This window comes from Rhipicephalus microplus, chromosome X (genome assembly GCF_043290135.1).
Source record: "Rhipicephalus microplus isolate Deutch F79 chromosome X, USDA_Rmic, whole genome shotgun sequence".
Classification (NCBI taxonomy): domain Eukaryota; kingdom Metazoa; phylum Arthropoda; class Arachnida; order Ixodida; family Ixodidae; genus Rhipicephalus; species Rhipicephalus microplus.
Genome location: NC_134710.1, coordinates 294261235 through 294288540, shown reverse-complemented (window position 1 = coordinate 294288540; position 27306 = coordinate 294261235). Strand labels below are relative to the sequence as shown.

General features: G+C 47.6%; 1 protein-coding gene across 1 annotated transcript in view; it reads right to left on the bottom strand.

Moving 5' to 3' along the window:
- Positions 1–27306, bottom strand: part of LOC142775281 (uncharacterized) — an 89473-nt gene that overhangs the window by 42028 nt on the left and 20139 nt on the right. Inside the window, exons 6-8 of the mRNA XM_075876615.1 lie at positions 22122–22205; positions 17687–17782; positions 666–735 (exon numbers count right to left, since the gene is read on the bottom strand). Coding sequence (XP_075732730.1) covers positions 666–735; positions 17687–17782; positions 22122–22205 — 250 coding nt within the window. The remainder of the gene's footprint in view (positions 1–665; positions 736–17686; positions 17783–22121; positions 22206–27306) is intronic.

Sequence of the window (27306 nt, the reverse complement as noted above, 5' to 3'; positions counted from 1 at the left end):
AAGCCTACATTCAAACAGCATTATAATGAAGTTAAATCTTGCATAAAAAAGCTCACTATATTCGAAAATTCGTTGTAAAGGTATATATTGTAAACACTTTATTGCAAGACAATTTTTCATTTGCTTCGTTATAACCGATATTTCATTATATCCGGGTTCAATATATCGAGGTTTGAGTGTATTCATAACCACGGCAAAGTCATCGTTGATGTGTCAAGGAAGACTTGTCACAGTGGTTTTGACTTTAATGGGCACGTTCGCAACCTAGCCTTTCATACCAGTCTGGCCTCCACCATGTGGTGACTCACAATAATTTTATTTTTATTTTTACAAAGAAAAAGTTCACACAAGAATAGCTTAATCAAACGACACAGCTCACAGTCATCTCCTAACAGACGTTTTACATTGATACATTGATTTTACATGACTGGTTAATGCATGTACACACACACTAACCATGCGAACACAAACTATATTACAGACACCTCTAAGAGGTCTAATGCAGTTTACTACTTCGGAGTTCAGAACTACTGATTAAAGCATTCAGCAGTATACTATGCCAGTTTTCATCACTCTCAGCACAGAACCAAGTATATTTTATTCTACATCACTGTAAAGACTAAAGTATTCCGTTGAACTGTAAAAAAATGGCTTTGAAAACTCACCTCATAGGCGTGTGCATTTTTGCCTCTATACCAGCCGTCGGAGCTTCTGAGGCTTCACGCATGTGGTCCCCTGCACATGGCATCAGAAACAGAGCATACCGAGTTCACTCGATTTCAAGATCCAGCCCGTCTATCGCACGTGTCCTTTTCACCTCCAGAAGTATTCTACATGATGCAGTGCTTTTGAATGCTACTCTATTTGTACAGCCACACCATAAACACTACTGAATGGAAAGTCCTAAACATTTCCTGAACACCTTTCTCCACTGCTTATCTGCTTGACAACTCCGCTCTCGAGCTCATACCATCCCATCACTACCTGGGTGTAACTAGCACTTTTACTTAGTCTGTTAACATTAACGAAATCATTAGTAACGCTAACCCCTGTCCCTTTAAAACTTTTTCACATTGTTTTCAAAGGAATTAACACAGGTTAGAGAGCACTTAAATGTAGCTGGCATGGGACTACCTCATCCGGGTGCTATCTGCCTCATGCGCTAATGCTCTGAGCTGTTGTCGCTTGTCAGTCATGGCGTTTGTTATGTCCACTGTTTGATTTCATTTGTAAATGGCAGGCCTGTTTTTTCCGAATTCTTGCGCGCACGATGCCCTTGTACTGTATGGATCGCTTTTGAATAGTGCGCGTTTCTGCGTGTCTTGTAAAATTGCGCGACACTAAAAGAACACCAGCAGTCCACGGTGCGACAGAAAGCTGGCTGAAGACGATGACGAGGAAAATTGACACTAGGGGGCCTGAGTAGAGAAGAACAAGATAGATCGAAGAGAACGTTGGTACGGGAAGGTTATCACCAGAACGGGGACTGAAGATGGGCCGTCGGGTGTCGGACCTGAGCTTCCAAGACTTCAACCGGCCGGGTCCTCCTTCCGTCGTGTTTGCACTCGAGGGGATCATAGCAATCTAGTCTTGAACTCCTGCCCAGGGACTGCGGACTTCGGTTCTGACAGGCCAGCAACAGCCGTCGGGCTATGGGCCCGAGCTGCACACCTGAATGCGTGGTCAGGTGAACCCTGGTTCCTTGACGCGTCGCCTCCAGCCAGCGTTCGCACATCGCACCAGCCAGCCCGTGTTCACCCTTAAGGTCGGAATAAGCGCGTTCCGGTTCGCTAATCGTCGCCGAAGTTGAGCGTGTGGGTGAGGCTGCACTGATATGTCGCTTTACTCATACCGCTCAGTCATTCGGACGTTCGATTTAGTTGAAGATTTTGACCTTTCTTCTTGGGTCTTTATAGATAATCTTTGTCGTGTCTAGTCAATTGATTATTAAGTGTTTCGGTGTTGTTGGAGATCTTCAGGTTTTTACCCTTCTAATAAACTTTAGTGTGGGTTTGGTTGTTAAAAATACGGCTTTGTTCATATTAACAAATCTCTCCGAGGATCAGCCTAGGAGAAACAAAACATTAAACAGAAGCTCTATGCATGACTAAATTGCGTCCGCAGCGACAGTACCGAGCCGTTTGTTTTTTATCTAGACTTTCGGACTTTTTATGAACCATGACTAGCATGCGGGAGGTGTTGCAATCGGCTGAACGCATGGGTCTCGAGCGAGCCAGTTTAGAGTATGGTATGAGGAGCGGATGCAGAGACAGCATGAGCAAAAGGCTGTACAGCGAAAAGGGCCATAGGGAAAGCTTGAAACGGAGCTAAAGGCTAAAAGAGGGAGCAGCTCGAGCGTGAGACGTGCGAAAAGAAAGCGCTGCTAGATCATGAGACTCACGAAAAAAAGTAGCAGCTCGATTTTGAGAGGCTAGAACTCGAGTTGCGACTCGTGCTTGCGGTGGCGAAAAAGCGGCAGCTGAGGATACAGAGGATAGGGCAACCAGTGAATGTTTCCTCCGATAGCAGCATTTGCTGGAGAAAAGTAGTTCTCTGCAAAACAAGCCTCGGGCTTCGCGACGGCCTAACTTCGGAACGAGGAGCTGTGATAGAGGAAGGCAGAGAAATTGGCATCCTAAAAGGCATGAACAATGCTGAGCTTGTCAAGTGATGAACAGCTTCTCAACCTGAGAACATAGTAGTTCCATTAGGAACAAGGACTGCTGGGAACCTCTGAGAGGCCAAGCACCTATGAAGAAGTGCTGCCCGAGTAAGGGCAGCCTGAAAGCCATGACAAATATTGTGAAGCTCGACGATGTAGATAAAAGCTTCGAGAGCAGGGAACAAAGAAGTCGATCCAGAATTAGGTGTGTCTAATAATGTCTCAAAAGCCGAGCACATTACTGGCTACCTCTCAGAAGCTCAATTAAAGGAGCGCTAAAACGTCACTGGGATGATGACAGCAAACACCACAAAGGCTCCAAAATGGTGGCCACTGATACTTTTCAATCGGTAAAGGTAGCAACAGGCACCCCGTCGATGGTCCTGGATCATACGTATATCGCGCTCATAGAGAAAGGGAATGTTAGTTTACTGAATAGTGGCAGCACTATTTGCCTCAGAAAGCAGAATGGGAGTGCAGAAGCACTCGTCCAAGTAAGTATCGAGTCAGATGTTGGCCTTTAGCATATGGACACGTGGCAAAACAGAATGTCCATTTTGAGAAAGTGAACAGCACTGAACACCACAAAAAAGTTTAAGCCGAAGCAAACCATGATAACCGATTGCAAGAACATTCAACTTTAGGAAGCGAAGCAATTCATGCACTTCGCCTCACGTCTCAGGTTACAGAGGGCACTCAAAGTGCGCATTGTTTAGACTGTGAGACAGAGGAAACCGTTCGGGTGAAGTAAGATGTTCAGACGCTCCTGTCTCTGTGCGCCGGGAGGACACGCTTCGCATTTGGGTTGAATCTATGCTACGTTCGGGCGTGAAATCCGGTTCACTGTCTGGTCAGTTTCTTGTTGGTCGCAACACTTGTGCCTCATTGAATGCGCTTGAAGGCGTCGAGCTTTCATTGTTGTTGTATACTTGCTAAAGAATGAAGCGTTTTGTTTGGGATGCTGTTACTTGAGTGCTGTTGTTTTAAATGCTGGCTCATTACGACTTTCCACTCAGGAAAAAAGACATAAATGTTTTGCACGTAGCCATGTTTGTTGCGTACTTGTGTTTGACGCTTAGGCAGTTGAACGATGAAAAGCGCTAGGTTTGATATGACATGAATAGACTTTGCGTAGGTCAATTTGAAGTATCTAATGCGGAGAAACATATTTTTACAGGTAGTGGTACTAGTTGTGAACTTGCATTTGAGCTGTACTGTCAGATTATTTACAGATATTTTGGTTCAATATAACAAGTTGTCAATTTTCTGGCATTTACTAATGTGTACAGTGAAAGCTTTGGTTCAATGAATTATTGGGATAACCATTGTATCCTATGTGTGTTGTTGGTTAGGCACAAATAATACGTGGCACAATGAGACCAGTCTTTGAGACTAAACGGGTCCAGATATTGTGAAAGCAAAGTGAGCATATGTACAATGGCTAGGATTGTATTGGTACAGCAAAGTGACAAAAACATGTCAGTTTTTGTTAACCATGTTGATATGCAAGTACACTGGTACAGGTGTCCACCTATTTTTTGACATTGGCATGCATTGTGTGCTCCCTGACTGTATGCGACACGCATCAGTATATGCAACTTTGCTTTGATGTTCTAGCCCCGTCGTGGTGGTCTAGTGGCTTTGGGGCTCAGTTGCTTACCCACAGGTAGTGGGTTCAAATCCTGGCTGCGGCGGCTGCATTTCCGATGGAGGCGGAAATGTCGTAGGCCCGTGTGCTCAGATTTTATTGCACGTTAAAGAACCCTAGGTGGTCGAAATTTTTGCAGCCCTCTATTACGGCGTCTCTCATAATCATAAGGTGGTTTTGGGATGTTAAACCCCACATATCAATCAAATCAATGTTTTGATGTTCAAAGCTCCTAGCGATGTGTTCCACGCACCAAGCAGCAATTTTTACAGAAAAACTCATTTGAAAGGGTTCCGAGTGCCTTGTAAAATTGCGCGACGCCTAAATAAGACAAGTGTAGGCGCAGACACAAAGCCGGCTGAAGACGACGACAAGAAACATTGGAAATAGGGAGCTACGTTAACAACTGTCACAGAACGAGCGCTAAAAAGAGAGCGCGCCGCCAAATCCTTGCGACAACGGGCGGTAGGAACGCCGCGAGGTAAAAAGAAAAAAAAAAAAGAAAGCAAACATCCAAGGCTCCCGGGCGCGCGCTCTCCCCGCAGAAGCACGGCTTCGCAGACGAACCTCCTCACCCCACAGCGGCGGCCGGGCAAGCGCTAGAAATTTCCAGAACGAAGGAGGCGTGGCTACGCCGAGCTGAGTCACCCGACGCGGAGGGCTGACAAACCGTCTCGCCTCTCTCCAGCCTTCGCTGCGTATCGCGCCGACGAAAGGACGAGAAAATTCTGGAAAGCGGCGCGGAAGGTATTTAATCGAGCGGCCGAGACGAGAAAGCAGGAGGTGACGGAAGTTAACGCCAGAGCGCGTAGGAATTCCGCCGTGGAGTCGGCGAAGGTTCTGCCCGTAGTGACAGATCAGGAGGAGACGGAAGTTAGCGCCGGAGCGCGTAGAAATTCCGCCGTGGAGTCGGCGAAGGTTCTGCCCGTAGTGACAGAACAGGAGGTGACGGAAGTTAACGCCAGAGTGCGTCGAGAGTCCGCCGTGTAGTCGGCGAAGTTTTTGGTCCGTAGGGACGGCTCGAGCTACAGGCAAGAGCGTGGGTTTACCGCTATCGAGCGAAGACGCGGGCAACAGCTGCGTGTGTGAAGCCGACGGATTTCCGGCGAAGAAGTTCGAAGCTTGGAGAGTGGCCTATTGAAGACGGGAGTTTTCCTGGAAGAGAAACTCCGGCGAGGTTTACTGGAAGAGAAACTTCAGAGAGCTGCGGAACGACAACAACGCTGGACTTTGAGTGAGTGATTCTCGGAAGAGTATCATTCAGACTTTGTTCCAAGGACTTTGGACTGAATAGGTTTTATATCTCTTTAGTCTTTAAGTGTCTTGGTTGCTCAATGCATGCGACTGCATTGTAGTGCGTATTGTTGTCTGTGTCCGTTGTTTCAAGTGTGGTTGATTGTACTGTGTAGTACATTGTCTGTTTGGTGACGTATTGTATGTAACTATTGTGGAGTGTGCATACGTGTGTATTGTTTTTGATCTGCCGTTAATGAGAATATAATTTTGTTTGTTTCTCAACTCTCGGCTCTGTCTTGTTCTTTGGGCCACAGCCGGCGTCCGCTGGCGCACCAATAAGGACCACTTCTAAATTGTCCACGCTTTCGTGGTGCGGTTCGGGGGGCCGATACTTCGGCTCTTGGAATTAGCCCGGCGATCGCCTCCCTAATAAACGGGACAGGTGTGACAATTAATCTGGCGTCCGCGACAGGACCTTTTGGTGCACAGTGTGTCCAAGTAGTGAGAAAGAGCCTCGAGTTGTTGATAGTGCTATCGGAACGATTTTGTGGGTTGTTCAGTGTTCTCGTTAACGAGTGCAGGGGAGTGCTCCGATAGACTGATCTAGGCAGATACTTTTTGCACGCGGCAAGGTTTTATTTGCGAGACACCATGGATCTCGAAAAGTTAGTTGCTCTTGGTGAAAAGATGGGTCTTTCTGGCGCCGAACTACGGAAGTGGGTCACCCAGAGGGAAAAAGAAGAAAAAGCAGCCGAGCTGGAGAGAGAGAGGTTGGCAGCTGAAAGGGCGAAAGAAGAAAGAGAGGAAAGGGAACGGCAGCGACAGCACGAGATAGAACTCGAGCGGCTCCGTTTGCAACAGCGAAGTGAAACTCCGGTCCAAGCTAGAGTGGAAAGCAGCGAACGAGAGGATCACGGCTTCCGCTTGAACCCAAGCAAGCTGCTCGTAGCGTTTGATGAAAGGAAGGACGACCTAGACGCGTACCTCCACCGATTTGAGACGATTGCGAAGAGCCAGAATTGGCCGGAACATCAATGGGCAACTGCTTTGAGTACTTGCTTGAGTGGTGAAGCGCTCAGTGTGTACGGTAGGCTGACGCCGACCGATGCGGCCAACTATGCAAAGGTGAAAGCTGCTTTGTTGAAGCGATTTAGATTCACTGTGGAAGGATTCCGGGACAGATTTCGGACAGGAAAGCCAGCTGATGGTGAAACGGCTACGCAGTATGCCGCCCGACTTTGCCATTATTTCGACAGATGGATTGAACTTTCAGGGACAGCACAAGAGTACGAGGAGCTTAGAGAGCTCCTAATTAGAGAACAATTTCTTACTAGTTGCCACCCAAGCCTGTCGCTGTACTTGAAAGAGAGGAGAGCTAAGTCACTTGAAGACATGCTTGAATTAGCTGATCAATTCTTGGAAGCGCAAGGTGGCACTAATTTGGCCAAAGTCAAGAAGGAGGGTCCCGAGGATTCGAAGAAATCGGCTCCTGAGGAAAAGAAGCATGCACCGGAGAAAATTCCGCGATGTTTTCTGTGTAACCGAGTGGGTCACCGTGCTAGCCACTGCCGAACTAACTTCACGAGCCCCACGGTTGTAAAATGTTTCAAGTGTGGTCAGACTGGGCACAAAGCAGATGCATGTCGGAACGGAGTGAGTCAAACTCACCAGGTATCCTGTGTGCAAGCAGCACCGAAATCTGATAATAATGCCGTCACTGATGGATTCGTAGAGTTGAAGAATGGGGAGAAAATTCCTATTGTGGGTGCTGTAATGTCAAAGCAGCCAACCGGTGTTACGAAAGGAATGCCAACGCTGCCTGGAAAAGTTGCGGGCAAAAAGATCACGGTGTTAAGAGATACCGGCAGTTCCACTGTTATCGTGCGGAGAAATTTGGTACGGGAAAGTGAGTTGACAGGCAGAACGAAACCGGTTTGCCTAATTGACCGTACAGTTCGGATGCTTCCCGAAGCAGAAATCGAGGTTGAAACCCCGTACTTCAGCGGGAAGGTTACTGCTTTATGCATGACGACCCCCCTGTATGACCTGGTCATCGGAAACATCGACGGGGCGCGAGGGCCAAGTGATCCAGAATGTTTGGGAGAAGACCCGAAGATAGAGCCCTCGCCAACACAGCGGCCGCAAGATACAATGGAGGAGCATCCCGTGACGGATCTCACTAGAGCCCAAGGCGAAGCCGCGGCGCAAGAGACAGCGAAGGAGAAGACGATCGTGTCGAATGAGTTCACGGGCCGAGCAACTGGACTTACGTCGGCACGACCTCAACCGACCGACAGTGTAAAGGAGACGGAGTTGGCCAGCCGGGCAAAATGTAGAGGCATTATCAAGCGGGTAAATAAACAGACAGGACTCGTCGAATGTAATGACGCGTTAACGGTGTCGGAAGAGACAACGATGGCTGAGACGACGCCTCAGATATCTTGGTTGGAAAGGGCTCGCCAAAAAAGAACGTGGAAGCACAAGAAGAGATCGAGCGAGCACCGCAAAAAGGGGCGCAAGCGCTGTTCGAAGTACTCAAGATAGGTGCTGAGGTGGAATCAGAATTTGTTCGGCAGGGCTGAGTGACATATGTTGTGTTAAGGTTCTTGTTATCCTGTGTCTCAAGTGTATGTCGAGTGAGTCAGTGTTCTGTGCGATGGTGTGATGTATAGTGTTGTACAATTGTTGGATAGACAGAACTTTGTACGTTTGTATTGTTTAGAATGTGTGATGAAGTGTTGTAGGCATGTACCTGTGGCTATATTTCATGTGTTGTGGAATTGAACTACAATGTACGATTGTATTGAGAGATATATTGTGAATGTGAAGTGTCATGAGCGACGGATCGTGTTACAGTCTGTGAGAATGAGTGGTGACTGTTCGCGCTCGTTTGTGTGGTTTTGAATATTATGAGATAATATTCTTAAAGTGGGGGGCAGTGTCACAGAACGAGCGCTAAAAAGAGAGCGCGCCGCCAAATCCTTGCGACAACGGGCGGTAGGAACGCCGCGAGGTAAAAAGAAAAAAAAAAAAGAAAGCAAACATCCAAGGCTCCCGGGCGCGCGCTCTCCCCGCAGAAGCACGGCTTCGCAGACGAACCTCCTCACCCCACAGCGGCGGCCGGGCAAGCGCTAGAAATTTCCAGAACGAAGGAGGCGTGGCTACGCCGAGCTGAGTCACCCGACGCGGAGGGCTGACAAACCGTCTCGCCTCTCTCCAGCCTTCGCTGCGTATCGCGCCGACGAAAGGACGAGAAAATTCTGGAAAGCGGCGCGGAAGGTATTTAATCGAGCGGCCGAGACGAGAAAGCAGGAGGTGACGGAAGTTAACGCCAGAGCGCGTAGGAATTCCGCCGTGGAGTCGGCGAAGGTTCTGCCCGTAGTGACAGATCAGGAGGAGACGGAAGTTAGCGCCGGAGCGCGTAGAAATTCCGCCGTGGAGTCGGCGAAGGTTCTGCCCGTAGTGACAGAACAGGAGGTGACGGAAGTTAACGCCAGAGTGCGTCGAGAGTCCGCCGTGTAGTCGGCGAAGTTTTTGGTCCGTAGGGACGGCTCGAGCTACAGGCAAGAGCGTGGGTTTACCGCTATCGAGCGAAGACGCGGGCAACAGCTGCGTGTGTGAAGCCGACGGATTTCCGGCGAAGAAGTTCGAAGCTTGGAGAGTGGCCTATTGAAGACGGGAGTTTTCCTGGAAGAGAAACTCCGGCGAGGTTTCCTGGAAGAGAAACTTCAGAGAGCTGCGGAACGACAACAACGCTGGACTTTGAGTGAGTGATTCTCGGAAGAGTATCATTCAGACTTTGTTCCAAGGACTTTGGACTGAATAGGTTTTATATCTCTTTAGTCTTTAAGTGTCTTGGTTGCTCAATGCATGCGACTGCATTGTAGTGCGTATTGTTGTCTGTGTCCGTTGTTTCAAGTGTGGTTGATTGTACTGTGTAGTACATTGTCTGTTTGGTGACGTATTGTATGTAACTATTGTGGAGTGTGCATACGTGTGTATTGTTTTTGATCTGCCGTTAATGAGAATATAATTTTGTTTGTTTCTCAACTCTCGGCTCTGTCTTGTTCTTTGGGCCACAGCCGGCGTCCGCTGGCGCACCAATAAGGACCACTTCTAAATTGTCCACGCTTTCGTGGTGCGGTTCGGGGGGCCGATACTTCGGCTCTTGGAATTAGCCCGGCGATCGCCTCCCTAATAAACGGGACAGGTGTGACAACAACGTAGAAGGAGGGTGGCCCAATCACCAGTCGACTCGAAGATTCTAGGGGCCAATGACTGGGCACCACGCAACTTGAGCCGTCTGCAATAAGGACAGCACAAGTGGGCCAGAGCGGAAGCAGAAGACTGAGCAGCGAAGAACGAGGTAGATCGAAGAAGACGTTGGCACTGGAAGGTCATCACCAGACCAGGCGCTGAAGACGGGCCGTCGGGTGTCGGGCCCGAGCCTCCAAGACTTCAACCGGCCGGAGCCTCCTGCCGTCGTGTTTTCACTCGAGGGGACCATAGCCGTACGGTCCTGAACTCTTGCCCAGGACCTGAGGGCTTCCGTTCTGACAGGCGAACAAAAGCAGTCGGGCTGCGGTGCCGAGCTGTCCGTCCAGATGCCCGGCCACGTTGACCCAGGTTGCTTGACGCGTCGCCTCGAGCTAGCGCTAGCACATCGCCACTAGCGAGCCCACGTTCGCTCCTGAAGCCGGAATCACCGCGTTCCGGTTTGCTCATTTTCGCCGAAATTCCGCATGTGCGTGTGAAGGCACTGATATCTTGCTCTACTCCACCGCTCAGCCATTCTGACGTTAGATTTAGTTGAACAGTTTGAACTTTTTTGTTGGGTGTTTATAGAAATTTTCGTCCTGTGTAGTCAACTGTTTATTAAGCGTTTCGGTTTTGTGGGGGATTTTCGTCTTTTTTACTTTTCTATTAAATTTTATTTGGGTTTTTTGTTACAAAGAGCTATGTCCTTATTAACAAAAACTCTCCGAGGCACAGCCCAGGAGAAACAAAACATTAAAAATAAGCTCCCTGCATGACAGAACTGCATGGTTTTTTTACGTTAACGAGTCAAGGCTGTTGTTTGCGTGATCTATTACAAATATGCAATAAAAACAAGTCATCTGAACAGGCCAGCTGGTCTTGTTTTCCCTGTGACTCTAGCTGCACACTGCACATATTCTCGTCTGTTGTGAGGCTGAATAGGATGACAGCTTGAAAAACATTCCCAACAAATGTATACAGTTGCCCCAAGCGCGCATTGAGAAGCAAGTACGGCACCTTTGTTAAGTTGAGGATGTGATTGGCGACATGCCAAAATTGGAATTCTGGATAGAGATATTGTAAGCACAATATTGACAACGTTTGACCTTCATCTTCTTCATCTGTATATAATCATCATCCCGAAAAAGTCGTCTTTGTTCGAAGAGATGATCAGTTGATTCGGCCTAATAAACGCCGTCGAGACTCCAACGCTGCTACTGTCTTACAGAGTGGTAGAGGCTGCTTCGATCCCCAAGTCCTCTCCGACGTCACGTTCCCCTGGAGCTTCGGTCGGGTCGCCGCTTGCTACCCCCGTCCGCTGTCATGGCTCAAGAACCGTTGCCCGGAACATCCAGCACCCTTGTCCTAGAAACCATTCCTGCGTGGATTGTCAACGCCTGGCAGTGCGACCCACCCATATTCTGTGGTCTTTCACGCGACGATGTCGAGGTATGGCTAAAATAATACGACATGACCAGTGTTTATAACCAATGAGATGAGCCTCAGAAACTTCGTCACGTCGCCTTCTATCTGTCCGATGTCGCGAAAAGGTGGTTTTTAACCACGAGGGTAGCTTTCGGATTGGCCTACTTTTGCTTAACAAGTCCGTAGGATTTTTTGGAAACCGAACATTCATTCCGAAGTGTCGAAACAAAAGTTCGATGGGCGTGCCCAACATCCCGGGGAGACGTACACTTCCTACACTGACAACGGCCTTGCCTTTTGCCACCGCGTGAACTCGGCGATGACAGAGGCTGATCGTGTTCGCCACATCATCAAAGGGATAGGCTATGTCGCGTTTAACGATCTGGCTGTTAAAAACCCCACCACCCTTGAGGACGTCATCACGACATGTCAGCATCTTGAAAAACTCCAAGCCATTCGATTGCACCCAGACTACCCAGACGCCAGTGGCAGCCTGCCTTCCTCGGATGCGGATTTGCGCGCACTGATTCTCACTCTGATTCGCGAGGAACTTCAAGTGCAAGGGTTGCCATGTGCACCCGCCCCTCGGCCTCACTCTCAATCTGCTGGTCTGCGCGAAATCATCAAAGAAGAGCTCTCATCCATGGCTGGCGCTCTCCCATCGAACACTACGGCACCACCAACACCACCCATGACGTATGCACATGTTGCTGCCATACCACCTGCCTTGGTTCAGCACGCGCATCCTATTCCTGCGCAGTCAACGTAGCAGCATTTGCACCACACTCGCCTGTCCCAGCGCCAGTACCAGCGCCTGTGACAGCTCCAGCGCACTACGCCCCCTGGCACTCGCCTCACCCAATATGTTACTAATGTGGCATTCGCGGCCATATTTCACGATTTTGCCGCAAGCGCCAACAGGACGAACGTTGTGGCTACGATGATTACGAAAAGGATTCGGAGCCATCCCCGAACCAGTACCAGCGACGCCCTACAACACGTTCCTTCTCTCCGACTTCTCCACACGCCGCACCTCGCCCCTGCTATCCCGGACCCCGCCGGTCCCCTTCACCTCTGCGACGCTCAACTTCTCCTCTGAGACCGGCTGTACCTACTTCTAACTACCACTAGGAAAACTAGCTGGTGCAGTTTTTGGAGGGAAAGCTTCATCGCTCGAACAAACACAAAGACCTCCAGAGGGCTTAGCCAACTTGTTATTAGTGTATGCGGAAGGGGTAGCAGTTCAGGCATTGGTGGACACGGGGGCTGCTATTTCTGTTATTCATGCGGATTTGTGTACTCGTCTACACAAGGTTACCACCCCTTATTCTGGCACTCTCTTACGTAGCGCAAATGACTCGCAGATACGGCCATCAGCCCAATGCACCGTTAGAGTTTTCATTGATGGGATCCGGCATGATATTCAATTCCGTGCTGGCTTCTTGTGCTTTTATGCTTAATGTAGGATGGGGATTTCTTCCTGATGCCGCTGCTTCAATCTATTGTCGACAACGACTCATACATATGCGAGAAACGGATGATATTTCCCCGAAATCTTCATGGGACCCGCTACGAACAGCCAATACCTTCTTTGTGCCACCTAACCACGAGCATGTTATCACGGTTATGTTTGACTCCATGGACCATGGTGACGTCCTAGTCAGTCAATCAGGCCGTTGTCTATCCAGAGGGATTGCACTTTCATCGAGTCTTGTCCGCTTCTCCGACGGCACCGCATTTCTCGCAGTACTGAATATCACCAATAAGCCGATTCTACTGACCTAGGGCACTGTTGTAGTTTCCCGCGTGGACACACAACCTATCTCTGCAGTCGCTTCAGATACCTGTCTGGTGGAATCACGTTCAATACCAACAGATGCTCCACCTACTACGGCTCTCATCAATGCCATCAGCACGGGTCTCCCTCCCCCGCAAGCAGACGAAACTAGCATAATTTTTTTAGGAGCGAAGCTCTTTAAGGCGTGGGCTGTGCGTCCCCTGTATGTAGCCACCTCTCGTTCAGTTCTTGCAGTGTTCACTAGATGGCGGTACTTGTAGCTGACGGCATTAGGTATTACGCTAGCCACCGCCCGATCTAAAGGGTACAGCCATATCCATCCGTCCGTCCGTCCGTCCGTCCGTCCATCCATCCATCCATCCATCCATCCATCCATACATCCATCCATCCATCCATCCATCCATCCATCCATCCATCCATCCATCCATCCATCCATCCATCCATCCATCCAAAAGATGCAAGATGTTATAAACTAGACGGCGGTACGTGTAGTTGATTATGAAAGATGCGAGGTGTTATAAAATAGGAATGATGCCACATATGGCGCGTGTCATCGTTCGATATAGTGCGGCGACGTACGCTAGGTGGAGCGTTGCAATAAAATCGAGTGGGCAAAATGTACGGAGGATTCATGGTTTACCAGGTTTACCTCCGGAGCTTCACCCACTCATCATCATTCACTTCGTGGATATGGCGGCACTTTTTTTTTCGATGTACATTCCACTGCTCTAAGCCAGACTTCTGCGGTGGCTCATCGCATACACACCGACGGAACTTCTATTGTCTGTCGTCGACCATACCGTGTTTCTTCCAGCGAATGCGAGATCATCAACAAGCACGTTGCTGATATGCTCAAGCAAAACATCATCCGCCCCTCCTTAAGCCCTTGGTCGTCACCTGTCGTTCTCGTACGAAAAAAAAAGACGGTTCGGTGCGATTCTGCGTTGACTACCGCGCAATAAACGATGTAACCAGAAAATACGTATATCCCTTGCCTCGCATTGATGATGCCTTAGATTCCTTACAAAAAGCGGAATATTTTTCGAGCTTTGACCTGTGCTCCGGTTATTGGCAAATTCCAATGCACGAGGATGACAGGGAAAAAAACTGTCTTTGCCACACCTGATGAACTTTACGAATTTCACGTGATGCCTTTCGGCCTCTGCAATGCGCCAGAAACGTTTGAACGACTGATAGATACTGTATTTCGGGGCCTCAAGTTGAAAACGTGCTTATGTTACCTTGACGACATCGTCATATTTTTTCAACATTCGAACAGCACTTGCAGCGCCTACATGAAGTTCTGACGTGACTCGCTGCTGCTTGCCTTCAGCTCAACACCAAAAAGTACCACTGTGCTGGCAAAAGTATTAAAGTACTCGGACATCTCGTCAGCACAGATGGAATCCGGCATGATCCCGACAAGATTACCACCATTCTTCACTTCCCGGTGCGTCAACGTGCCTAAAAGCTCCGCAGCTTTCTTGGCCCTGCGTCGTACTTCCGGCGCTTTATACGAGACTTCGCCACCAATGCGGCGCCACTTCACCAACTCCTTTCTTCGGGAGCGTCATACATATGGCCGGACGAATGCAAAATGGCTATTGGCACCTTGAAACGTGCCCTTACACCTGAGCCAGCGCTTTGTCATTTCGATAACGCCGCACCCACTCTCCTCCATACTGATGCCAGCGGACACGGACTCGGCACCTGACTTCTGCAAAGAACAGAGCGTTATGACGAACGTGTGATCGCATATGCTAGTCGCACCCTCACAGCAGCAGAGAAAAACTACACCATCACCGAGCAGGAGTGTCTCGCCGTTGTCTGGGCCATCCATAAGTTTCGACCATATCTTCACGGCCGCCACTTTACCATTGTCACTGACCACCACGCTTTGTGCTGGTCGTCGACGTTGAAGAATTCGTCTGGACGTCTCGGTCGCTGGATACTTCGTCTCCAAGAATACGAGTTTGACGTTATCTACAAATCCGGCAAGAAACACAACGATGCCGATGCCCTTAGCTGCTGTCCTTTACAATCCTCATCAGGCACTCTTGGCCTGTCGCCAACTGTGAGTGAATCCATCAAAGTGTCTCCCTCAGTTCATTCACTCGCCGCTGTCAATTTTCTTTCTACCTTCGGCAACGAGACGTTTGCATCCCACCAACGCAGCGACACTTACTGTCGCTCTATAATGCAGCGCCTTCGAGGCTAATCTCGTCCTACTAACGCCCGCGCCCATCGACAGCGGCGGAACTTCAAGACTTAAAACTCAATCCTTTACCGCTTTGTCTTTCATCTCAAAGGACACCGCTTGGTCCCTGTTGCTCCTCGTTAATTAAGGGCGCAGATATCGGAAGCGTTTCGCGATGACCCCAAGGCTGGTCATCTTGGTTTTCGAAAAACGTCTGAACGCATCTGCAGTCGTTTTGCCTGGCCTGGCCTTTCCAACTGCGTAGCGCGATATGTTGCGTCATGCTCGCTTTGCCAACGCCGCAGGCGACCCACTTCCTTCCCGGCCGGTCTTCTACAACCTCTTCCGTGTCCTGACGCTCCCTTCGATGTCATTGGCATTGACCTGTATGGACCGCTACCAATATCAGCTAGCGGCAAGCGCTGGATTGTCACAGCAGTTGACCACTTACAAGGTACGCCGAAACAGCTCCACTTCCTCCAGGATCAGCAGAGGACATTGCCACACTTTTTCTGGAGGCAATCTTCCTAAGACATGGTGAACCACGCATCTCATTGAGCGATCACGCAAAGCGTTTCTCTCGAAATTACTCGAACATGTCCTCCACGCATGTAATACGATTCATAAGACGACATCCAGCGACCATCCCCAGACTAACGGCCTCACAGAGCGCTTCATTGAACTTTGACCGGCATGATATCTATGTAAATCAACGCCGACCACACCAACTTGGATACCATCCTGCCATTCGTGACATATGCGTTCATTACCGCTACACAGCGCACCACAGGCTATTCCCCATTCTTTCTCGTCCATGGCTGTCAACCAACATCTCCGCTCAACATCTTTTTTGACGTCCCTGTGAACTCGTCATCGTCATCGAGGGAGCACTTAATCTCTCATCTGGCCGATTGTCGCTGACGCGCCCACCTCAATACACAGGCAAGTCAACTAGAGCGGAACACTCGCTACGATGGCGTTCACCGCGTAGTACCCTTCAATACTGGAGACAAAGTGCTGTCATGGACCCCAACGCGGGTTCCCGGCCTGTGTGATAAGCTTCACTCACGTTTCATCGGCCCCTACACTATAGTCGAGCAGGCGTCACCTGTTAACTATCCAGTAACCTCTGTTGTCATGCCTTGCGACGGCTGTTTTCGTGGTACCGAGGTTGTTCACGTGTCGCGCTTAAAACCATTAGTGCGCCGCAATCCACAATCACAAACAGTAGCCTAATTGGCCGCTTCCGCGCGAGGAAGAAATTAGTGTAAGCACAATATTGACAACGATTGACCTTCATCTTTTTCATCTGTATATAATCATCATCATGAAAAACGTCGTCTTCGTTCGAAGGGTTGATCAGGCGATACGGCCTAATAAACGCCGTCGAGACTCTAACACTGCTACTGTCTTACTTTATAAACATACCGGGATGTATCAGGTGCTAACCCTGTGCGAGACATTTCATAGAGGGTGATGAAGCTTTTTGTGTTTTGTAATCTAACGCAGAAACGGAGCCAGTGTTTTTTGTTGTGACTCTTACAAAAAGCGACCTAAAGAATTGAATGTCACACGAAATTGTTGCAATCATCAGGTTTATATTTGGACTACGTATGAAATGTGTTACAACCTCTGCATTATTGTCATTACAAAATTGCGCTACGTTTTTTGCGAAATGCAATTTATTTTGCTCATTCCAAATTATAAGCGCTGCGGTGCATGCTGTCAAAAATGAACCAGGTTGTGCACACTTGACGGTCGGTGCAGTATTACCTGCCAATTTTCTAGTCCTAATGCCTCTTCGGTAAGTCCCCTATCTTTTTACGTTATCTTTATGTGATAACTATCGATGTGATAGATGATTTTGTAAAATACGAGTAAGAATGGGGGGATTGTTCAACTAAACCTCAGTGATGTTTCGCTTATTTCCTGGTTCTATAATAAAACAACGACTGCAGTTGACTACTGCTCAGGCCATTTTGCCTGATTTTGTGGCTTCTTTGCTCTTCAAGGATCTGGCAACCCTCACAATAAACTACGCGCTGACATGCTTCAGCGGGCACGTGCGGTCAGGCTGTAGGAGTTCACACAGCATCTCAACCAGCTGGTAAGCCACAAAGGCGGCCAAAGTGAAGCTAATGAGAAATTTGTATACTCTAGGCGCAAATATACTGCGGCGGCTACTATGCTATCAAATAAATATTTTCATAAGGCCGCAACTATTGCCCTCTAGCTGTGCATTGCACTACATCATTCAAGATCCGGTTCGTCTCAACTTGATGTAAAACTTGTTCAGTGAATCCCGGTTATCGCAAAGGTTGTAATACATGTCCGAGGAAAGGGACTCTCCTCGTTTCTGTAGCATTTAAATAAAACTATTTTCACCATCAGTTGGAATAGCTTCTATACTTCTGAACGGCCTAATTCAAGAGGGAGATAGCTGCCACGTCTCGATACGCTTACCCCTCCGCCTCCCACTGGTGGCCTTCGTTGTCGAACTCAACAGTGTGCTCGCTGCGTAGGTGGCTTGTGGCGATGCCGACACAAAACGCTTGGGATCTGCGGGACACGTCTCGAGTGATTCAAATGTGCTAAGTTCGCATTTTGCCACCGAGGAGATGGCTGCGCCAAACAATCATGAAAAACAACCTATAGGTGACAATTATACCTAATCCATGAATCTTTCCTGAAACAGTCGTAAGCTTAGCCCAAACTGAAAAGCTAATACAACAGTGAGTTCAATGATCTCTCAATGAGGGGTCAAAAGATTCAATAGAAATACAATAGTAATGGTACTGCAAAGGCGCTATGCATGAGCAGAAAAGACTTGCATATATGGTACGTTAGAGCTTCATTAGACGCTATCACATTAGACACTGTCATTAGCGTGTAGAACCTACTTGTTTCAGATAATGTAGGATGTGAGAAATGTTTGCTGTCGCGTAACGCTCTGGTAAAGGGCGAGTATGCTGAGAGGCGTCCACACTTCTTTGTTAGGGAAGGTGAGTATATCTCAATAAATTCAGACTATTTCGTTCATTCATGTAAGGTACCTCATTGTAGCAGACTTGTTGCCTTCTGGTATTTAAATTCATATCCGTAGAAGACAAAAGAACCGGACGCAGACACAAGCAAAAAAGAGATAAACGGAACGGACACTAGACATGAACAGAATTGGTGACTCAAACCCGCTTTGACTGCCTTCAGGGATTATTCGAGGGCTTATTGCTCAGCTCCGAGCTCGCTAAACATTCACGTACAACGTGACGGTATGTGGCGCAAAAAACAAAAAAAGGAGTCGCGCACTCGCCGACGTGGCTAGCAGCAACACTGGCTCAGGCTATCATGTTTAGACGAATAGAAATACCCGGCAAATCGGAATGTAGAATGAGTGCCACAGCAGCACAATTAGAGAAGCATCGGGCTCGTTCTCCGAAACTTTTCGGCTCACTCTCTACCGGCGGTTTAAGTTGTCCTTTTGTTCACTTTCTTAACATTGGTATCGTAATTACTACACTACAAATAAGGACTACAAATAATGTCCGCTGTGGCTTTTGTGAAATCCGAAGACTGCGTTCGCAAATGACCCAGGTTTTTATGGGCTAACGTGCCTAGAGAGATCAACAGTGCGTCTCAACGCAGCTTTTCAGCCAAAAACTAACCGTAATCCTCTAGCCACGTGCCGTCACCCTTTTCTTTTTTTTTTTGTTTTAGAGCGTGCTCTTTTTACTTCTTAGCTTCCTCAGCGTCATTTTACCTTGATTTCGCTATCAAGACAGGGTGGACCTTTGTTTAGAAGTGGAAGTGAAACCGGTCCGTCTCGCAGCGAGGAAAATAGACGGGATGTCATGAATATTCACATCCACAGCAAAACGTTTCTTGTATTTCTATCTGACAAAGAATGCTCAAACTAAAGTTTCACTGTGATTCGACTTCGTGAGCTTGTCAGTAAGTTGTGCTGTCTTGTTCCTAGCTATAGTAGCTCTTAAAGTGTATACAATGCGTTATTTTTGTTCTTTCGGGATGGTTTTCATGTTCCACAGGAAATAGCTAGGCAGACCCCACTTGAGAACCATCGCGTGATAATAAAATTCTTAAAAAAACTGAATACCAAGACATGCACGCACTAGTAACTGAAATGATTTCTTGGAATTTGAATACAAATCAATGGAAAGAGACAGCTTGCATAAGCTAACTGCAGCCGGCACGCCTCAGTAAATTGCTGAAAAAGCATCTACTCCGCTCACGACCCTCAAGTTGTACATCATTTTGTTTAACTTCGGCAATATTTACTTGATTCAGACGGGCCCATGCCTAAATATTTTCATGTGTTAGTAAGTGAAAATATATCGCAATAACCAAATATGTGAATTTGGCCTCTTTTTGTTCGGGGGTAGAATGGGGGAGAGTGGGCTGATGAATGGAATCAACACAGTTGTCCAGATATTTGTAACATTGTCGATGCAGCCAAGACTTTGTATAAGAAGACGTTTGTCTAACTTCTGGAAAAGGGGACGCGCAAACGTGGCAAGTTTCTTTCTAGTTTATCCTTCTCTGCGTTATATACGTCTCGTTTTTAAAATCCCTCTTGGTTAAAGTGAAGGAAATAGTAAATTTAAGGGCTCGTTCTTTTTGTTAGACACAATCATATGGAGAACACACTGACTATTATGCCAAGAAAAATATAGGATATGTTCTTGGAAACAATTGTAATATAACTATGAAGAAACAGAAGTGATAAAAAAATAACTTGTCTGGCACGCCATCGCATTTGCAGACGTCATGTTACTTTCTTTGTAAGATTCCGCCTTCGAAGGAAGTTTATTTGCATTTTACACAAAGGTTCTCAGGAGAGCCAAATGTTAGGAGGCCTGATGTGATGGGTGTTTTAGCTGTTGCCGAATTGCGTTTTATTTATATAAGCCTCCTGTATGCGCAATTTGTTTCAAGTTTCACGAGAAAAGCTACTGATCATTCACACTTTGCGCATCGCATTAACTAAAGGAAATGTTCAATGTGTAGGATAGCGTGACATCCGGAAATATGCGGAGATACAGACTCAACTGCTTCTACATGCACTGGGACTTAATTTACCAAATACCAAAATTAACCCACTCGCAGTGGATAAGTCGCTGCTTTTCTTTTTGTGAAATCAACTTTGTAGAAAAAAAGTACTCAATATTCCGCTTAAAGGAAACGTGTGAATCAGCGAAGCAGCGAATGCTAACGCTGGCACTGGTGTTTCTGTTGAGAATCGTGCTCATGGCGGCGTTGTGCAGAAGAGAAACCAGTGGACGTGCAAAGCGCGCAGGGATGAGCCGGCGTTTACTATTTGAACAAGCCCATCACGAATTTTCATTGTTCAACAACGCACAAGCAGACTTGTCCACCAGCAATACATTGAAGGTCAAGATCCAGTGCCTATAGTATGCGGGGTGGCCAGTGAACGGTTGGGCAGCGTGAGCAGTCGTTTCTTTCAATCAAGAAACTCGCTAGCAGATGCTGCTTGCGTCAGCATTGCAAGACGAAGAGGGGGAAGGTAGGAGAGGCGAGAGAGGTGAGGGGACATGCGAATGCAGTGGGTGTGAAGAAACTGCGGAGAGAGATGCCTAGAGAAGAGAGAGGGGGAGGAGACGCGCATAGGCAACGCGAACGCCACTGGATAGAGCTCGTTTATGAGATGATCTAATAAGCAAAAATGTAACGTGTGATATATTGAATCTATTTACGGTGCTGGTTCGGTCACCTAGCGTGACGGGCGTGTATGTACTGCGGCTACTTCCTTTCGGCAGAGGGGAATTTCACGCTACGGACACTGAATAAAGGCACGCCACAGCTGTATCTCGTGATCAAACCACCCCTCTTGCAGCCAGAGTTGCCTTTTGCGCGTACTGTTAAGCGGAATTTCTCTTGTTTATCCTTGTCACATGCATAGCTTTTCCATACCTTTCTTTTTTTCTTCTTTTTTGGGGCTTATTTGCATTTCCGGCAAAGTATAGTAATTTTAGTTATCGTCCAGCTGATTATAGCAAGCTTCTGGATCAGTGACTAGTTGAGTGTTGAATTATTGTTGCAGTCACCTACAACTCTTATCACATACATTCAACCAAATTGAGACTAGCCTAGAGACAGACCTTTAAAACAAATATGTTGATTGATATGTGGGGTTCAACGTCCCAAAGCACCATATGATTATGAGATACGGTAGAGCGGAGGGCTCCGGAAATTTAGACCACCTAGAGTTCTTTAACATGCATCGAAATCTGAGCACACGGGCATACAACATTTCCGCCTCCATCAGAAATGCAGCCGCCAGAGCCGCCGCCGCCAGGAATCGATCCCGTAACCAGCGGGTAAGCAGCCGAGTCCTTTAACCACTAGACCACCGCGGCCGGCCAAAGTTATTACGTGTTTTTGTTCATGTTTGCATGTTTTTTTATGTGTTGTGTAATTACATATTTGTAATCTCCCGCTCACATGTCAGTGACATGTTTTTCATATAAAAAATAGAAACTTAAAAATAGGAACATGCGTCCACTTCTTCTTCTTTTATTAGGCTTTCTTTGTGCTAAATATTTTTGTGTTATCTAGGCAGCATTTCGAAACCGTCCTCGCAACCGAAGATAGCCTTATGTTTGCCCGCGTATTCCGTCAATCTTGACAAACAAAACCCCAGGTGTCAACGCGGGTGCTAAGAAGAGGCACGCTACGATTGAAACATGGCTCTTGGAGCGCGAGCCATGCGGTAATTTGGTCTATGCGAAAGCGTGAAGTAGAGGCGGTAACAAAAATAATCGTATAGCCTTTCCTCTACACATAAATCGTCTGACTATCAGCGCTTTTCGCGTTTGGTGATCGCTGTTATTCGACGTGTATAATGTCGTCATGCATATCTTACCTGTGAATAGCGGGCGACGTGCATCGGCAGCCGTCGTCACGCCAGCTCTGGTACGTCCTGTGCTCCTGGTGGTCGCCCCTTCAGCTGAAAAGTTATTAATAAATTGTGGTGTTAAACGCAGAAGAGTGTACCTTTTCAGTTGTGTAGCAGCTATCAACAATAGTGTTAGAAAATTGTGGCAGCTTTCTAGAAGCACTAAATGAATGTATACTTATGAGACTTGATGACTGATTATGGGAGTTTTCCGTTTTTGATAGGTAATAAACTATTGTTGTTTAGAAGTGTTAAGAAGTGATAAAAATAATTTTCGGTGTAAGAATGCGTGTGCAATATGCAAAATGTGAAATTTTTATTCATACCGTGAGACGCCGATAAAACACGCCTTACAGGTAATTTTTCACAAGGTGCGCACGTGGGTTCTTTACACTGTAGTACCTCGCTGCAGTGTTCTTGATAACGTGAGAACGGGCGAAAGAATCAGACCACTGCACCATGTATAGTACATCGAGCATACCGAAGTTGATTTACATATCGCACAAGTAGGAATTAAGACTTCACTATCTATAGTATATTTTAAACATTGAAGGACGGTTCAGCTTCGCCTTCAAGAACAAATCGCGAGAACCTAATCGGGCCTCGTGGGCCTCCTTGCTCCTTGAGTGTTCGGTTTATGCCTCGAGCGTGTTGCAAAGAAGCGAACGCCACTGCACGGAACACTGCCCTCTTCGTAGAACGACAGAATACGTATTGCGAGCAGGGTGGCCAAGTGCCCGCAATGTCGTAATTATTTCTTGTGCGAGTCAGTGAAGTGCTCACTACGCGTCTGTAGGGCAACAGGCGAACCTACGCAGCCATTTATTTCGTCGTTGGTTGCTGCCGCTGAGGACAATTGAACATCTGTGAGCGCTTCCTAAGGGGTAAGCCTTTAAATGACCCACCCTTCTGTGTTTTTGCGCTTCAAGCAAACCTTTACTCGAGTAAATGCTACACTGAGTTTTCTTTCAAACCGTTCTACCAGCACCCGCGTTGACGCACGTTTAAGAGAGGTCAACGTCGTGCGCACCGCTGCTGGTTCGCATCCCAGCAGGCTTCCCTTTGGCGAGATGGTTCATTGTTTTCAAAGGAAATAACACAGGTTTGAGAGCACTGAAATGTAGCTGGCATGGGACTACCTCATCCGGGTGCTATCTGCCTCATGCGCTAATGCTCTGAGCTGTTGTCACTTGTCAGTCATGGCGTTTGTTATGTCCACTGTTTGATTTCATTTGTAAATTGCAGGCCTGTTTTTTCTAAATTCTTGCGCGCACGATGCCCTTGTACTGTATGGATCGCTTTTGAATAGTGCGCGTTTTTGCGTGTCTTGTAAAATTGCGCGACACTAAAAGAACACAAGCAGTGCACGGTTCGACAGAAAGCCGGCTGAAGACGATGACGAGGAAAATTGACACTAGGGGGCCTGAGTAGAGAAGAACAAGGTAGATCGAAGGGAACGTTGGTACGGGAATGTTATCACCAGACCAGGGACTGAAGATGGGCCGTCGGGTGTCGGACCTGAGCTTCCAAGACTTCAACCGGCCGGGTCCTCCTTCCGTCGTGTTTGCTCTCGAGGGGATCATAGCAATCTAGTCTTGAACTCCTGCCCAGGGCCTGCGGACTTCGGTTCTGACAGGCCAGCAACAGCCGTCAGGCTATGGGCCCGAGCTGCAATACCTAAATGCGTGGTCAGGTGAACCCTGGTTCCTTGACGCGTCGCCTCCAGCCAGCGTTCGCACATCGCACCAGCCAGCCCGTGTTCACCCTTAAGGTCGGAATAAGCGCGTTCCGGTTCGCTAATCGTCGCCGAAGTTGAGCGTGTGGGTGAGGCTGCACTGATATGTCGCTTTATTCATACCGCTCAGTCATTCGGACGTTCGATTTAGTTGAAGATTTTGACCTTTCTTCTTGGGTCTTTATAGATAATTTTTGTCGTGTGTAGTCAATTGATTATTAAGTGTTTCGGTGTTGTCTGAGATCTTCAGGTTTTTACCCTTCTAATAAACTTTAGTGTGGGTTTGGTTGTTAAAAATACGGCTTTGTTCATATTAACAAAACTCTCTGAGGATCAGCCTAGGAGAAACAAAACATTAAACAGAAGCTCTATGCATGACTAAATGGCGTCCGCAGCGACAGGACCGAGCCGTTTGTTTTTTATCTAGACTTTCGGACTTTGTATGAACCATGACTAGCATGTGGGAGGTGTTGCAATCGGCTAAACGCATGGGTCTCAATGGAGCCAGTTTAGAGTATGGTATGAGGAGCGGATGCAGAGACAGCATGAGCAAAAGGCGTTACAACGAAAAGAGCCTTAGGGAAAGCTTGAAACGGAGCTAAAGGCTAAAAGAGTGAGCAGCTCGAGCGAGAGACGTGCGAAAAGAAAGCGCTGCTAGATCATGAGACTCACGAAAAAAAGTAGCAGCTCGATTTTGAGAGGCTAGAACCCGAGTTGCGACTCGTGCTTGCGATGGCGAAAAAGCGGCAGCTGAGGATACAGAGGATAGGGCAACAAGTGAATGTTTCCTCCGATAGCAGCATTTGCTGGAGAGAAGTAGTTCCCTGCAAAACAAGCCTCGGGCTTCGCGACGGCCTAACTTCGGAACGAGGAGCTGTGATAGAGGAAGGCAGAGAGGTTGGCATCCTAAAAGGCATGAACAATGCTGAGCTTGTCAAGTGATGAACAGCTTCTCAACCTGAGAACATAGTAGTTCTATTAGGAACAAGGACTGCTGGAAACCTCTGAGAGGCCAAGCACCTATGAAGAAGTGCTGCCCGGGTAAGGGCAGCCTGAAAGCCTTGAAAAATATTGTGAAGCTCGACGATGTAGATAAAAGCTTCGAGAGCAGGGAACAAAGAAGTTCGATCCAGAATTAGGTGTGTCTAATAATATCTCAAAAGCCGAGCACATTACTGGCTACCTCTCAGAAGCTCAATTGAAGGAGCGCAAAAACGTCACTGGGATGATGACAGCAAACACCACAAAGGCTCCGAAATAGTGGCCGCTGATACTTTTCAATCGGTAAAGGTAGCAACAGGCGCCCCGTCGATGGTCCTGGATCATACGTATATCGCGCTCATAGAGAAAGGGAATGTTAGTTTACTGAATAGTGGCAGTACTATTTGCCTCAGAAAGCAGAATGGGAGTGCAGAAGCGCTCGTCCAAGTAAGTATCGAGTCAGATGTTGGCCTTTAGCATATGGACACGTGGCAAAACAGAATGTCCATTTTGAGAAAGTGAACAGCACTGAACACCACAAAAAAGTTTAAGCCGAAGCAAACCATGATAACCGATTGCAAGAACATTCAACTTTAGGAAGCGAAGCAATTCATGCACTTCGCCTCACGTCTCAGGTTACAGAGGGCACTCAAAGTGCGCATTGTTTAGACTGTGAGACAGAGGAAACCGTTCGGGTGAAGTAAGATGTTCAGACGCTCCTGTCTCTGTGCGCCGGGAGGCAACGCTTCGCATTTGGGTTGAATCTATGCTACGTTCGGGTGTGGAATCCGGTTCACTGTCTGGTCAGTTTCTTGTTGGTCGCAACACTTGTGCCTCATTGAATGCGCTTGAAGGCGTTGAGCTTTCATTGTTGTTGTATACTTGCTAAAAAAATGTAGCGTTTTGTTTGGGATGCTGTTACTTGAGTGCTGTTGTTTTAAATGGTGGCTCATTAAGGACTTTCCACTCAGGAAAAAAGACATAAATGTTTTGCACGTAGCCCTGTTTGTTGCGTACTTGTGTTTGACGCTTAGCCAGTTGAACGATGAAAAGTGCTAGGTTTGATATGACATGAATAGACTTTGCGTGGGTCAATTTGAAGTATCTCGTGCGGAGAAACATATTTTTACAGGTAGTGGTACTAGTTGTGAACTTGCATTTGAGCATTACTGTCAGATTATTTACAGATATTTTGGTTCAATATAACAAGTTGTCAATTTTCTGGCACTTACTAATGTGTACAGTGAAAGCTTTGGTTCAATGAATTATCGGGATAACCATTGTATCCTATGTGTGTTGTTGGTTAGGCACAAATAATACGTGGCACAATGAGACCAGTCTTTGAGACTAAACGGGTCCAGATATTGTGAAAGCAAAGTGAGCATATGTACAATGGCTAGGATTGTATTGGTACAGCAAAGTGACAAAAACATGTCAGTTTTTGTTAACCATGTTGATATGCAAGTACACTGGTACAGGTGTCCACCTATTTTTTTGACATTGGCATGCATTGTGTGCTCCCTGACTGTATGCGACACGCATCAGTATATGCAACTTTGCTTTGATATTCTAGCCCCGTCGTGGTGGTCTAGTGGCTTTGGGGATCGGTTGCTTACCCACAGGTAGTGGGTTCAATTCCTGGCTGCGGCGGCTGCATTTCCGATGGAGGCGGAAATGTCGTAGGCCCGTGTGCTCAGATTTTAGTGCACGTTAAAGAACCCCAGGTGGTCGAAATTTTTGCAGCCCTCCATTACGGCTTCTCTCATAATCATATGGTGGTTTTGGGATGTTAAACCCCACATATCAATCAAATCAATGCTTTGATGTTCAAAGCTCCTAGCGATGTGTTCCACGCACCAAGCAGCAATTTTTACAGAAAAACTCATTTGTAAGGGTTCCGAGTGCCTTGTAAAATTGCGCGACGCCTAAATAAGACAAGTGTAGGCGCAGACACAAAGCCGGCTGAAGACGACGACAAGAAACATTGGAAATAGGGCGCTACGTTAACAACGTAGAAGGAGGGTGGCCCAATCACCAGTCGACTCGAAGATTCTAGGGGCCAATGACTGGGCACCACGCCACTTGAGCCGCCTGCAATCAGGACGGCACAAGTGGGCCAGAGCGGAAGCAGAAGACTTAGCAGCGAAGAACGAGGTAGATCAAAGAAGACGTTGGCACTGGAAGGTCATCACCAGACCAGGCGCTGAAGACGGGCCGTCGGGTGTCGGGCCCGAGCCTCCAAGACTTCAACCGGCCGGAGCCTCCTGCCGTCTTGTTTTCACTCGAGGGGACCATAGCCATACGGTCCTGAACTCTTGCCCAGGACCTGAGGGCTTCCGTTCTGACAGGCGAACAAAAGCAGTCGGGCTGCGGTGCCGAGCTGTGCGTCCAGCTGCCCGGCCACGTTGACCCAGGTTGCTTGACGCGTCGCCTCGA